The sequence below is a fragment of the Dendrobium catenatum genome, unplaced genomic scaffold, assembly GCF_001605985.2.
Source record: "Dendrobium catenatum unplaced genomic scaffold, ASM160598v2 fragScaff_scaffold_156, whole genome shotgun sequence".
Taxonomy (NCBI): Eukaryota; Viridiplantae; Streptophyta; class Magnoliopsida; order Asparagales; family Orchidaceae; genus Dendrobium; species Dendrobium catenatum.
The window spans coordinates 2,351,363-2,367,046 of record NW_021318618.1 but is presented as its reverse complement, the minus strand read 5'-3'; the positions used below and the strand labels follow the sequence as shown (position 1 = coordinate 2,367,046).

General features: G+C 32.8%; 1 protein-coding gene across 5 annotated transcripts in view; it reads left to right on the top strand.

Moving 5' to 3' along the window:
* Window positions 1-4,519: 4,519 nt before the first annotated feature.
* Window positions 4,520-15,684, top strand: part of LOC110094047 (senescence-associated protein OSA15, chloroplastic) — a 21,780-nt gene continuing 10,615 nt past the window's right edge. For 2 of the 5 annotated variants that reach the window (XM_020819182.2, XM_028691824.1), the window contains exons 1-3: window positions 4,725-4,865; window positions 6,671-7,088; window positions 8,756-8,929. In XM_020819182.2, the coding sequence (XP_020674841.1) occupies window positions 6,766-7,088; window positions 8,756-8,929 (497 nt within the window). In that variant the 5' untranslated portion in view covers window positions 4,725-4,865; window positions 6,671-6,765. Of the gene's footprint in view, window positions 4,866-6,670; window positions 7,089-8,755; window positions 8,930-15,684 lie in introns of all 5 variants that reach the window. The other 3 variants (XM_020819185.2, XM_020819183.2, XM_020819188.2) reach the window with 3 other exon arrangements.

Here is a 15,684-nt window from a genome sequence, read left to right as displayed (position 1 = left end):
AAAAAAATATGCACACAAACGAAATGAAATTAGCATAAGCACCACTTTGATACTTTTTATAAAATATATGAGCCGAAAAACAATTCCAAAACTTCCAATAATAATAAAAAAAACTCTGCATTTCTCCAGTGAACTTTGAAAGGGCTACTGATCCTTCATTAACCATGCAGATTTTCATATGGTGATTTATAATACTTGAATACAAGGAAGTTAGAAAGATAATTCTTTTCTACAATATAATAAAAAAGTGATAGGTATTGGTAATATTAGTAAGAATAATTATTTTATCATTTAAAAAGTCTTGATACAAATGACTTGAAATATAATATACTAAGCATTAGTCAACTTTTTGATAAAAAATTTCATATCAAAATTCTATTTATTACTTGTCAATTAAAACTAAATGGCATGATCTATACAGAAAGACATAGCATAAATAATATGTATAAGCTTTATATAGATAATATTAATAAATATAATAAAATCTCCTAATTAAAAAGTAATCCAAATGAGCCATGGCTATGATATATGAGACTATGTCATGTTAGTATGTATATTCTTAAGAAATCATTCACCAATATTTATTTAGAGGAGTACCAAAACTAAATTATACCAATGATCAATTATGTGCTATATGATATCATGAGAAATAGGTGAAAACATCATTTCATTTCCTTATGACTATCATCAAGTATTGAACTCTAATATATTACATATGGACTTATTTGGGCCGATTAGCATTATAAATTTACGAGGCAAGTCATATGGGTTTGTGATAGTTGAAGATTGTACTAGATGCATTTGAGTCAAGTTTAATCAATTTATGATCTCTCTTTTGGGCAAGTATCTACATGATCAATAGAATATTCAAATTTATATAATATCACCATTACTTAGGATTCATTTGGGACGGCTTTCTTGCTACTTCTTAAAGCAACTTTATGGTAAAATTTTTTTAATTTTTATACTAGAAAGTTACTTTAAGAAGCAGCAAGAAAACAGTCCCAAACCAAGCCTTAAAATTCAAATGATCTAAACTCACTCCATCTTGACATTATGAAGTACATTCTATTAATTTATATGGTAGTAATGGAAAGCACATGAAACATCAATGATTAATTAAGATTTTTTATTTGCTAATTAACCCCAATGATAAGCATTGATGCCCATTAGATAATTCTAAAAAATCTTTAAAAATCATAAAGCACACAAAAAACCCTTCTAAAACTTCAGGCATTGGAAGTGCTTTATATGGTAATTTTCTAAAAATGAATTAAGGCCTATTAAAAGAGTGATTAATTATGAGAAGAATTATTAAAAAATATTAAAAATAACTATCTAATTTAAGTTTTTTTTTTTAATAATTTATAATATAACTTTCTTAAGATAATAATGCTATTCATTCCATTTAATTTGAAGCTTAAATTACAAAAAAAAACTTATAAATTTTGAAATATCTCTTTAATTAATAAAATGCCCTAAATCCTATTATATTTAGTGATCAGTAGAACTTACTAGATTGGGCTCATTCACATGATGCCTTACATGGACTAGTTGCATGGACCCAAAGAGGTGCAACATGTGATTTTTGGGCAATGAGGGAAAGACATAGGATCTCTTTGGTAAATTTGGGTAATTGGATCTCAAAATTGAGATCCAAGAATCATTGTGCTTCCTCTTAGGTTGAGCTACGACATCTTAAAATCATGACAAAGAAACTTTGGGGTTGCAACGATGTGCATGGTGGCTAGAGAGGCTAACTACTTTCGAAGTGGCATTACCAATGATGAAGGAGGTGCCACTGATATTGGCTGAAAGCTTAAGCACATTGGGTTATTTTTCATGAAGGTTTCAGGTAGGCATGTAATGTCATTGCTTTCTAGCCCTATTAGGTCCCTCGAAGATCAATCATAGCATATGCCTATTCCTCTAAAATAGTTTAGGGGTTCTAGTAAAGATGGAGAGTGGTATAGAGGTGAGACCTTCACCTACAAGTGATCAAAGAAGATGAGAGCCATTTGAGATTCCAGCTATTGAAACCTCTTCCTCTGAGCTAGAGTTATTGTCTAGAGGAGTTGGGGAGATAAAAGTGAGAGAAGCCACTAAAAGGTCTCCTATCCTCAAATTTCATTGAGAAAAATTTAATAGCTTAGAGACGTCGATTTATGGTTATTAACTGGCTTAGGCGGTGAATACCAAGTGGCTATAGGTAGCCTAAGAGGTTCCAAGAGAGGGGCAAGAGCTGGAGGGATATTTGAACTCCCAAAGGGTTTAAGAGAGCTTGATTTGATTGTGCTCTCAAAGCTTTGACTCAATGGGCCTCGGTAGGTTCATTAGGCTAGGTAGTGTCCAATGGTTATGGCTTAACATTGAGATAGTTAGGTTGCATTTGGGTACCCCAAGTAGCAACTTAGGCTAGTTTATCTAAATGGGCCAAAGCTCAAACTTTACTTTGATCAAGGGAATTTAGTTAACCTTGGTGGCTTCTTATGTCCCCTAGATGGGTCATTAGATGTTGGGTTCTTAAGGACATGGTGGACTAGATTAAATAACATTAGATTAAGCTAATATGTCTTTGACCATTACAACAAACCTTTACTTAGGGTTGATTAGGAAGACATGAGTTGACCTATTTAGCTTGATTGAGGTCCCAGGCAAGTGTAAATGAGTCAAGCCAAGATAGATTTACCCTCTACTTGAGCTTGAGCATGATTAATTAATTGAGCTTAATCAATGATTTGAGCTTGCACTCGAGCTCAAGCTTAATTTTACGAGACTGAGTCATCTCACAAGCCATCTCATTTATCATAAAAGGGAAAAAAAATATTCTAATTCAAGTAGTTATTTTAATAATATGATAAAAATAACAAGAAATCACTTGAAATAAAGAATAAAAATGCAATTCATTATTATTATTTTTAAGTAATTTTAGACTAAACTTATTAATTTTTTATCGTATTTAAATTTTATTTAATATTGATGCTTTTTAAATGAGCTGATTTAGGGGCTGATGAGTTGAATATGGGTTGGTTTAAGCTTGGTTTACTAACTCATTAGGCTTGGCTCACAAGCCATTTATCGAGTCAAGCACGAGTCAGCTCATCAGTCATCTTTATTCAATAACGTCGCTAGTCCAAGGTGTTTAGGCGAGGTCTAAGATCCATGAGGGCCATAATTGGGCGAACCATGGTATACTAGGTTGGTCTATGTGGGCCCATTGGGCTTAATCTAAACCCTAAACCTAGGTTGACCCAATAATGATTCAATAAAAACATAAAATTGACAATATGTCCAGGCTTGACCTAAGTGGGCCCATTAGGCTTCTACTTGTCATGACCGCCTTATGTCTCTTAGGACCAAATTGAACTAGCTCAAACTCATTAGGCTATTTTAGAACAATCCAGTGGTCCTAAGCTGGCTTAAGAAGTCTAATGAGTAGCTATTAATAATTGGGTGTTCTTAAGTAACATTTAGTTAGGCCTTAGGGCGCGGGCCAATTGCATAAATCTTAATAAAGCATATGAAGCTAAACTTAACAAATTTAGATCAAAGAGATGTAACCATATAGTCTAACATGGACAAAACCAATGGGTTAAAGTTAGGACGAGATAGGGTTTGAAAAAATAGGGTCTAGCTTGATGTAGGGTAGATCTTAATGGACAAAATGAGTCATCTAAGACGATCTTAATTGCCAAAATGAGTCATTTAAGATGGGTCTAACTTTCTTAAAAGGGCTTATGTCATGTTTAGCCATAGGTGGTGTTAATACTAAGCCTTGGTTAGCCCAAGTCAAATCCACCCAAATGAATCTAAACACCCAGTTAAACTCAAATTAAGCCTAATTTAACTTAGGAAGCTCTGCACTCAACACAAAATAAATCCAAGTGACCTATCCCGATGCATTAATTAATTTAGCTAATCCACTATGCCTAGATATTTAGAGCTAACCTCAAAGTGCATACACTAAACTCTCTTTAATTAAGCCATCTTAAAGCCTGACCTTGCTTCCCCATGATCTAATGGACCTCAAACAAACTTTTGCTTGGTTACCTTGAACTCTGATCAAGCGATAATCATAAATCCGAGCTCACTGAGGAGCTCAATATTTGGATTTATAAAATTATCCTCACTTAGCCGACTAAACCCCATAAGAATGATCTAGGACACCTTGAAGCCATACATTTGCCTTCCCTTATAATGGAGTTTTCCATGTAGTGCTCAAATATCTCTTCATTGTCACCAAAATCTATGGATGGATGAAAAAAAATCCCCTAAATTAGTGAACTATAGGTTAGAGTTTTTATTCCTATAACATCTTTAAGGGATTGTCACCCTTCGACGCCGAATGCAATTCAATGTTATTGCTGGGTATCCATCCCACTCTCTATACCGCTGGATATTCAATTAACCGGACAGTTATCCCGTCCTTACAAAATAAACTCTACCAGATCAACTAAATAAGCCATGTCAATGAGATGTCAAACAGAGATGACGCGGCGCATTGCGCTGCACAGAACCTCTTGCACGGGTTTTCAGCTATAGTGCGGACAGTCCTGGAGGGCTATCGGGATCCAGCCGCTTCTTCGACATTCTTTCGGCGAAGAATGAAGGAGATGTCGATCTCGATGTAGACTTGGAAGGCCCACAAGAAATCCCTTGCCACTCCATTCATTCTCTCCGCTCTCCGAATTTGTGGCTGTCATTCCCCACAATTTATTGGCTCCGGTTGCTCCTCTCTCTCTCTCTAGGCATTTGCCTTATGACTATCTCCTCGGTTGCATCCTCTGCATTTTGCTACTTTTCAGAGTTGGGTTCCGCAATTTTTAAGTGATGAATGGCTTCTTTTCTTCTTTGCTCGTTATAAGGTTTGATTTTTAAATATTTTTTTTTCTGTCTCTGAGGTTGATTGCGCCAATATTTGTGAACCAGGATATGATAAAAGTTTAGGTTATGTTTTTCTTCAATAAGATTCGAAGTTAATTTGGGAATCGAGAAATCAGATTTGGTTGCTAATTTGGTTTCTTTTGTTTTTTCATTACTCCCATCTGAAAATATTTTTAGGATTTAGATAATTTAGCTGTTTTGAACTGCTGGTGGTTACTGAGCAAAAAGTTAGTGCAACAACCTTATTTGAACCATGGTTGTCGTCGTCATCGTCATTATTATTAGCGTTATCCCAACTATTTGGGGTTGGCCTTATGAATCCTAATTCTATGTTCATTTCTGTTTAGTGCATCTCATATGTTATATTTAGTCTGCTTCTCTTCCAAAAGCTTCAACACTAGTTTTCTCCGCCTAATTTATTGCTGATTTACATATACACATCTTCTAAGTCTATTTAGTATTTTTTTATTACCTTATTTTTAATAGATGTTACAACTATCGCCCCTCTAATATTATAATTTCTTAAATTATGCTTCATTATTTTTTCATGCATCCATTTTAAAATTAATATTTGCCAAGATAAACTGAACTACAATGAATTTTATTTGACATTTAGATCCATATAACATAACCGGTTTAATTGTAGTTTTATAAAATTTGCATGCAAGTTTTTAAGTATTAGCTTTTCACATAATACTCCTGCCACACGTCTCTTTTAATCTTCTGTCATTAATTCTAACCTCATTTATATCCATATTATTCTTTAAAATAGATCCAAGTTACATAAACCCATCACATGTAGTTATAATTTTATCTTTTAGTAAAGTTAGCTTGTAATAAGCTATATCATGCCCGCCAAAATTGTATATCACATACTCTGATCTTTATTCTACAATTCTTAGACATTCACCTTCTAAATATTTTCTCTATTATTTCAAAATTTCAGTTATTTTAGCAAATGTCTCATCAATTAAAACTTCCTTTTGCAGAAATAATACACCAAGGCACCTCATTTCTAATATCCATTATAAGGATCTCCATAATAATATTGAAAGATACACCATGATATCTTTGAATATAGTCCTATCATGATTAAAAACTTTTTGTTTGCTCAACAACTACTTTTAGTATCAGTTAATGATCAATCATATATATATTTAGTAACTTCAACATAAATTTTATTTACTATTTTCTTTTATGCACGCCAAATAAATTGTTGTGGTATTTCATAATAAACTTCCTCTAGATGAATCAAAATTATATGAAGATCATTTGTCAATTTTTTTAGTTTTTCCATTCCAAGTCAATGTTCCATTACTCACTTCGATAATTTCACTGTATATCTCAAAAGTTTGACTCTTCAATAATAATAAAAAATTTAGATATATCTTCAATATTGATATAAATATATATATATATATATATATATATCCCAATCTTTGATGTTCTCCCTCTTATTAAAAAAGACTTGTTAACCAAATTACTATATAGCATCACCGGTAACTCTCCATATCTTAGTAGGCATCTCATTTGTATTTAAAACTTTACCTCTATGTACTGCAACACATCTTAAGGTCTAGGTTGTTTAATGTAGAACTAGGATGAGATGCACAAAGTAATGCAAACAAGATCAAATTTAAATGCCATAAACTTCTAACTTAGACAGTTTCTAGGCAGTTTTTTTTTTGTGTTGAGGTATTTCATATTAAACTTTCATCCGTAATAATTGTCAATAAATGCAGCCACTAACATCCTCTATTTATTTTGGTTACACATGATATTGCAGTGTTATTTGATGGGTGAAATGTGGTTCATTCCTATTTCGTTGGGGACGAGTATTTGCTCCAGTAGATAACTTAGTCATAATCAACTAAAACACTGATGGCTACTAAGATTATTGGGACTGCTATAGCTGGCGACAAAGGATTTTACAAAGAGCAAAGTGGCCTTTTGTGTCCTTACTCAAAATTAGTACATGGTGGATGCTATACTATAACACAGAAGAATCAGTTGAAAATATTTAGGAAAGGACGTTTTTTTAGATTAGTTCATTCTTCCTCCTGTTACTGTTATAGGCACGCCAATGAAAAACTATATCCTTGCTTCCATAACAGAGAACGAGTCTGGTCATGCCATTCTACCTGTACGCGCAGAATTGAGACTAAAATAAGTTCAAGGAAAGAATGCTGCTCAAATGTCCCTAGGTATGTATGTGCCACCACTCTATTTGTTGTAGTGATTATTTAATTCTTGTTTTTCTCGAGTGAACATACATATGCAGGTTTTGGATGATCTCTACAACAATGTTGATTGTAAATTTAATAGCCAATGAAGGAATATCGATGTAGTTCTCTACTACTTGGAAGGTTGACTGAAATTATATAAAGTGTGGTACAATAGTCCATTGTAATGTTAAGTTGCTAAAAGATATAAACTTTTAATGGATTAGAGCTATCTTACACGTAACCCTCCTCATTTACTTATTTCATTCTCATAATTATTGGACTTTTTTCAAGTATTTGAGGTCAGCCTTTTAAGTCCTTGTTCTTCATTTAATCTTGTTGAGTGCTACATAAGCTTTTAACTCTAATTTACTTAAGTCTTTTGCATACTTTCTACCTATGCTGCCTTTGGACTACTCGTTTCTTTCCTATTCCAGTCACAGTCATGTCTCCCTACCTTAAGCTTCTTTTGTCACAATCGCACTTGGCATTTTTGTACGTGCCTAAACCATTTAAATTTCATTCATTATCTTAATTATCATATGAGCTACTCCTGTATCTTAACTTTCTTATTTATGTTGCACATAACCATGTCGACGATGTCTTCATTTCATCACTTGGAGTCGAGTCATAAAACATAATTGGGGTAATTGTAGTTTTGTAGATTTATTTTTAAGTCTCCATTGTATTCAAATTTTGCGTTTTGCTTTTGAGGAGCTTATCCATTTTGAACATCTAGATTGAAGCATCGAAATTATGCCCTCATCTATACTTTTAATTTTTCTGTAAATTATATAAAAAATGCTCAAACAAAGCGCTTGTATGTATCTCTTGATTTTCCAATAGTTTTAACTGTGAATAATCAATTGCACATCTATTGAAATCCCATATGCATTGTCTCTATTTCACTAATATTAAGTCCCTTATTAGCTTATCTTTTAAAATTTCATCATTAGATAAACTTATGATGTCATCTATAAGACTTGCATCATCTTCCATTAGGATATACCAGGATATCTCATCTTGAATATCTTTTATAAGCAACTTTATCATCATATTTTTAATCTATGTTGCCTAGAAAGTTTTTATGTGTTCTACGACAACATTGAATTCTTGCAATACAAGCATCACACATCATTAATGATTTTAACATATTTTTGACATATACCTTTTCTCCTTAAATCACACCAAATCAATCCTTGTGGCAATCAACTTTTTTCAAGATATAAACAAGTGTCATGTGTAGATTGTTTCCTTTATCTATATTCTCCTTCGTTATCATCTCAGCAAACAAGTTGTATCAAAATGATAGCAAAGTCAACAAGTTTTTTTTAATTTTAATTTTGATAGATTATTTCGCATTTATTTAAAGGCATGGGAAATGATAATTTATTTATTTAGGCATCTAAGGCAGGACAAGCAAACGGCTATGTTTGAATTTTCAGCATGTAAATGATTCGTGTGTGTTGTTCTTCTCTGAATGTGTTAATGGAGCCATATAAATATACATTTAATCATCCGATTTTTTTTTCACCTTGTAAATTTAAACCCTACAATGTAGATTTAACTTAATTTTGTTTTTATTTTATATGTGTTCTTCGATTAACATATGTGGCCCAGCAATGATTTCTCGGTTCTTCTATTTGTAGTTGTCAGACGGAAGATGAGAAGGATGAAGAGTATGGTTCTCAATTGTGTGAGCAAATGCTATCCGGAAGAATTTATCACCCAAATCAAGGCTTAGCTGAAGCTTGTAAATTTGTTTATAATGATGCCAAGTTCGTAAATGAAAGGGCACGGAACGACATTATTTTGCTTTCACGGTATCATACATTTCCGCTGTGATATAGGCTGAGATTATAACTTCACTGTAGTCTCTATGTTAATAATCTTGAAAACTCTTTTGGGCATGCTTTGTTTGGTTTTATATAGTTGTGAATAAATGCTGGACAACATATTTTTCTTGGGTTTTGTATGATCTAATCTTGTTGCGTTTACTCCACCGTCAGTCTAGTTTTTTGCCACATCATTTTTCAATGTTCCTGCAAAGTAATTTCGTCTTTTATTTGCTGGTGTTTTTCTTATACTTTCACTTAGTTGTGAATCAAGCAATTAGATATTTTTTACTCATTGCGTGACTTCAATATGCCTAGTATCACCTATTTTCTACTAGTCATTTTCTTTCATTGAGGGCATTCACTCTGCTAAGTATTTATATTTGTGATCATTATTGTGTGTATGCTTAGTAACTTTTACAGGACTGTTGGGGGCTAGAATATGCACGGCTGTTGCATTGCATAAATATTTAATACACAAATAGAAGATTGCAAATCCCAAGAAAATACTAGAGATTTTTAACATGGAAACCATGGAAAAGTGAAAAACCATGGGGCTTGACCCAGTTCAAATGATTCCACTAGTATTTGAAGGAATTACAATGCTTGATCCGTCATGTAATTTGAAGACGATGAAATTATAATAACAGGGGGAGTCGGGAGTAAAACTAGTAACGAATGATGGCGGGCAGGTCCTGCGACGGTCGGTGGCTGGGTGGAAGTCTGACGATGGACGATGGTAGGACGGGGGTCTGGCGTCGGTCGGAAGTCGGGGCGGAAGTCCAGTGCCTGTCGGTGGCTGGGTGGAAGTCTGGTGACGGTCGATGGCCGGGTAGAAGTCCGGTGACAGTCGGTGGCCGGGTAGATATTCGGCGATGAGTGATGGTTGGGCGGAAGTCCGACGACGGTCGGTGGTCTAACGATGGTCCGGCGGTTGTCGAGGAGAAGCTTGGTGGCTAGAAAGATCTCATATTTCTTTTTCTTCTTCCTTTTTTCCTTCCCCCCTCCTTTGTGAAGAATGAATGGTCTATTTATAGTTTTTTGGGAGTGACATGACTAGTAAATAGGGAGAAGATCAATGACATGTTGGGAGTGTTTTGGATGGATGACTGATATTGATCCCCTTGATTATAGATAATTTATCTCGCATTTGAGTGTCTTAATGATGTCAAAATTCAACAATATTGGGCTCTTTAGATTCATCTTGTCGAGCCGCTCGATTTGACTATAAGCATGTCACATTTGGAAGTCATTTCGTCCAACTTATGCTTTGAAGCTTCCAAATGTGCTTCGGACCCTCGAGTTGGACCCATTTGGGCTCCAGATTGGACCGACTATGCTGTCGTTGGATTCATCTTTTCGAGATGTTCTGTTGGACTATAAGTTTGCTGAAATCGGACTTCGGATAGTCTCGGAATTAATTTTGGAAGTTTCCAATTCAACTTTACCTCGAGATGTCCCGATCAAGATGATTTTTTGATGATATATCAAGGACAATCTTGAAAGGCGTCATGAAAGATAACAAAGAATGAAAAGCTAAAAAAAATTAAAAGATGTAACAAGATATATAAGCTTTCCGTCTGTACAAAAAGATAACCTCTACTTGGAAAAGTGCAGGTATCACATCTATTCAAGGATTAAAATCGATGAAGAAGAAGAGTCTTCATAGTCTAAGTAGCATTTAATCCTACCATAAAATTGTCTTATATGACTCATAATTTTCATATTTACAGATACAAGAATTACAATCTGCTAACTAACTAATAACTTATAATAAATTAACAAATTGCTAGCAAATAGCTAATAAATTACCAATAAATTTATTAACATTAGATAGCACAATCTTAATAAAATGATGAAAGTTAGAGAGCATATATACACACATACACATAAAATCATCAAGTATTTTGACTACAAAACATATTACTCCGGGGAGTGAAAATGATAGATTATAGCACATCCAAAGTAAACTTCTTTCTCCATTAACTATGCATCATGAAATGATGGATAATATTTCTAATGAATTAGAGGGTGATATAATCTTGAAGGAACACCAACGAGCTCATTTAGTAGTACATGAATTTGAACATGACCTATTCTTGAAAACTCAAAAATCCATTTGAAGAAGCATCAATACAAGATGTTGGGGGCTTGAAGATGCCTCAATTAAGTAACAATTCTGGAATATAGAAAGTATGATTAATACTCACATCAATATGCAACGTAGCACGAGGTTAGGACTTTCTAACAATATAATAGGGCTCTAAATTTTTGATAGATATTATCAAGCAAGTGGAGTACAAGTAGCGTTTAAGTAGATTTACACGAATATAATATTTTGCATTTTACCCTGAGTACTATAGGGAACAATAACAGCTTTAGAACTTTCAATTTGCATGTCGACTCCATTACTATAATCATTATGTAATTCATATATATATAATCAATGAAAGATGCAACTAAATATGATTAATGTATATATAGTCAAAGAAAGATGGAACAAAATATGGTTCAGGTACAGGAGTTGCAAATCCCAAATTGTCTAATTACTAGACTTGGAGTAATTCAAAATGAGGCTGAGATTTTTTATGTTGGAACTAGTATTAGTAAACTCAATTATAGGAAAATGCAATACCTAATTTCTTAGCTATATTTGTCATGATTAATAAAGGGAAATTTAAAATATTCCCTTATCAAGTTATGAGTGAGATATTGAATCTGATAGAAAATCATCATCTTAATCTGATATATATATATATATATATATATATCAGATTAAGATGATGATTTTCTATCAGATTCAATATCTCACTCATACTCATGTTTAGGTTCAAGTTAAAAAAGAACTGTAATCTCAGGCATATATAAAGTGTAAGACTGTATGGTAGAATGCAATATTTGATATTAAAAACTTCTTCAAGTCTAGGCAAACATCAGAATGAGGGTTAGAGATTTCATATATTACAATTTTCTCTATAGGATCAGACTTGATTTTATATGATATTGACATTGGTACATCACAACAACAACAACATCAAGCCTTTATCCCACTACGTGGGGTCAGCTACATGAATCCTTTTCCATGCTCACTAAATTTTAAACCATAACAAATTTTATTATGGGGTCATCAAGTAATGTTGTAGTAGAATTAACAAGAGGATGATCGAGATAAAATTCAATAATTATAACTATAGAGTAAAGCCTCATTTACTGTCTTATAATAATAAAGGCTTATTTCTTACCTAATATTTTTCATGGGGTTTTCAAACAGAATATCTTTTGAATAATCCTCCAAACATTTAAAGTATTCTGCGACACTTGTTTTTTTGCTTATGTTTTGGAAGTTAACCTGATGATTGCCTAAGATGACCAATGTTGACAAATATTGTTGTTTATGTTTGTGTTTTATCACAGCCGATTCCAAATAGAATTGTCATTATTTTGAACCTTTGCCAAAATATTGGCTAGAACCTATCCATTTAGCATAAGAAAATCTAATAAACCTTTCATTAATCATATGGTATTTTGTGAAGATATTATCTAAATCAGCTAACCAATTTAATTTAACATTATAAGTATATCTTCCATTAAATATGATAAGAGATGGAAGGTGGTGGTCGAGGGATGAGTAGATGAGGGAAAATGCCTCCTTGAATTATTTTATGAAGATGGAGAATGGAATGAAGCCATGATTAGTTTGATACCCATGACCGTAGAATACATAAATATTCCAATAAGCGCCATTTATCCAAAGTGTTGATGCAATATCAATCGACAATGTTGTTAAATGAAGACAAGCTAGGTATGTAACTTGGCTGTGATGGAATAAAGAGTGGAGGCCTAGCCTATATATCTTAATAATGGATTGATGAAGAGTGGAGATAACACCATCGTGAACTATGGAAATGGTAATGCAACAATGTACAGAAAATGGCATACTTTATGATTGAAATAACATACAAAAGATTATTTAATGGACAACTCGTCAAATATCTCATAAGAGAGAGCCACTCAATCCAACCTAGGAAAATGATCTAGACATTCTACATCATACAACCCAAGCTATTTTCTAATACAATGCAACCACATATTTATATCCATCCATTGGTAATTAAATAAAGATTCTATGGGACCAACCTTGGATTCTTTAATTTGAAATTTAAATATTTTTATTAAGGCTTTATTGCTGCAACTTTCTATAATTTTCTGTGCTTCAATAGAGGTGAAAGGGCGCGGAGATGTGTGTGTGTGCAAATTTTAACATACATGAACATATTCTATTTTGAAAATTGAAATGATTTCATTAAGGATTCATTTGTGTAACTTCTCCATGATTTGAGCTTTGCTCCATTAGAAGAGTGGTTGAGTTTGAAATTTGAATTTGAAAATTGAATTTACTTTTATTAGTGTAACTCCATAATTTATATCTTAGTTTAAGAGAGAGATGGGAAGCAAAATTTTAACATGCATTGAAATACCCTATCTTGAAGATCACATTGAAGGAGGGGCCATCTTTTGTGGAGGAGATACAATGTTGGCTGAATTTGTACTTGTTTCGACTTGGAGGACTCGGTAATAGTATATTCTTTATTGAGAATGTTGACACCTGCTTGATGATTATGATGACAATAATCAATGATTACCATGCCTTTGTGGAATAATTGGAATTTCTTAATGCTTGATAAAATTGTGACCAAGATTAACTTACTTGAAACTTACATTCATGTTCTTTATCAACTCTCCTATCCTTTAAGAGCACTTCTCGAGGAGAGATAATCATTTGATGGTGGAATGGCATGGTGCTTGGATCATTATGTCCTAATGATGATTAACAAAAAAAAGAAAACACTAATTTTCTTTATTGAAAGCCAAATATCTTGGAAAACAAAATGCAACTAAGAAAACTCAAAGTGGATTGATACATCTTGATCACAAGAAAGATAAATATTTTAAGCTAATAACATTTTAAAAATGGTAAGTCAAGGTCACAAAATCAACAAATAATCCAATGCGACAGTAAGCCCTTAACTTCTTAAAGCGGAGATTATTATTATTTTTTTAACTATAGATAAAAAAAAAGCCAATGAGGGGAGGTGAGACAAATAATTCTTATTTATGACAGGAATGAAATATTTTTAAAATGATAACCTTTCAAAAAAGGTTAGGTTAGATCACCAAATCCTTAATTTCTTGAAGAGAAGATCAAAATTTTTTTTTTGCCAAAGGTAAAAAGAAGTCATGGAGTAATTAAAACTAAAATAAGTAGCAGTTATTGAAAGAAAGAAGAAAGGATAGAGAATATCAAATTGAAGCAGGTGACCTTTTGTGGAGGATAGAGAATATTGGCTGAATTTGTAATTGCTTGGACATGGGGGCTTGGCCTATGCATGAGTAGTTTTATTTTGATTGAAAATGTTGATGTCCTCTTATGATTTTGATGGAAATATTGATGATTACTGATCCAGGCCATTGGAGATTATTAAAATGTCTTAATGCTTGATGAAGGCATGAATAAAATAGACTTGCTTGAAACCTTCGTTTTTGTTTTGCATAACAATATGGATATAGACCAAATTAATATAGATATTATCAAAACATTAATCATAACAATTTCTATGTTTCTTATCCTTTATAAGGTGTTTGAACAAACTCTTGACATATTTTAATTTTTCTAGTAAAATCTTCATTAAACATGTTTAATCTTTTATTTGATGTATCACTTGTCAGGATGGTATTATTGTTACAGTTATGCTATAAAAATTATATGTAAATGAACAAAATGAGATGACTAACAAGATTTACATCTTACATGAAGTATTATGTTAAGTTATTTTGTTGATAGTAGAATGTGTTTATATACACAATTGAACTTTTATTAGTATCAATTAATTTAATGATTGTCAAAATTATATCTGAGGCAATTAAATCCTAATTATGTAATGCAGTTAACAACACATTTACTCTCGAAAAATGCACTCATATTTTTAGCATTAAACATAGGTAAAGGACATACAAGAAGATTCAAATTATTTTAGCGGAGATTTCTATAGCTTAAAACTATGCTTAAAATATGTATTTTGCCAAATAAAAAAAAAATCAATCCAAACCTTCAATTGGATTCTTTAGTTGACTCATAATACATAATCAGATTTTGAATTTTGTTGATAGCTATGAGGATGACTTTTGATTCCTTGAGCAGAAGGTGGATGCTTTGTAGACGAAGCTAGACTGCCTTATTGGAGATTCATGGAGATTTACAATCGATTTGCAAAATGTAGTCAAATATATATATATATATATTTATTTATTTTTTTTTTTTCGTTTTTTCCCTTGCTTGTCTCTGATTGTTCTCTGTTTTTTTCTTGAACTTAATTCTATTCTTTGGTTTTCCTTTCGTATAATCCATCTAATTTTTTTCAACACTCCACCATTCAGTATTAACATGATCGGTGATTTTGTCATTCACAGAAATGTCTTTTGTTGCATGCATAGTACTGTAGGAGATCTAAGTATCATTGGTATTTAGGGTGGTTTTGATTTTTGATTTGAATGAGAGAATATGATGGGGATAGATGATGTAGAACGGTTAAGAGCTCCAAATTTTTTTGAACAACTTCAGCTTTTGGTTTCCCAAAAACCTGAGATTCTTTCTAGAGAAGTAACCCATGGGAGTGGGCTGTGAATATTTGGCCAACAGCAGGTTGGCGTTCTAATTCTTTCCCAAGCTAGGCATCATCCCGTGA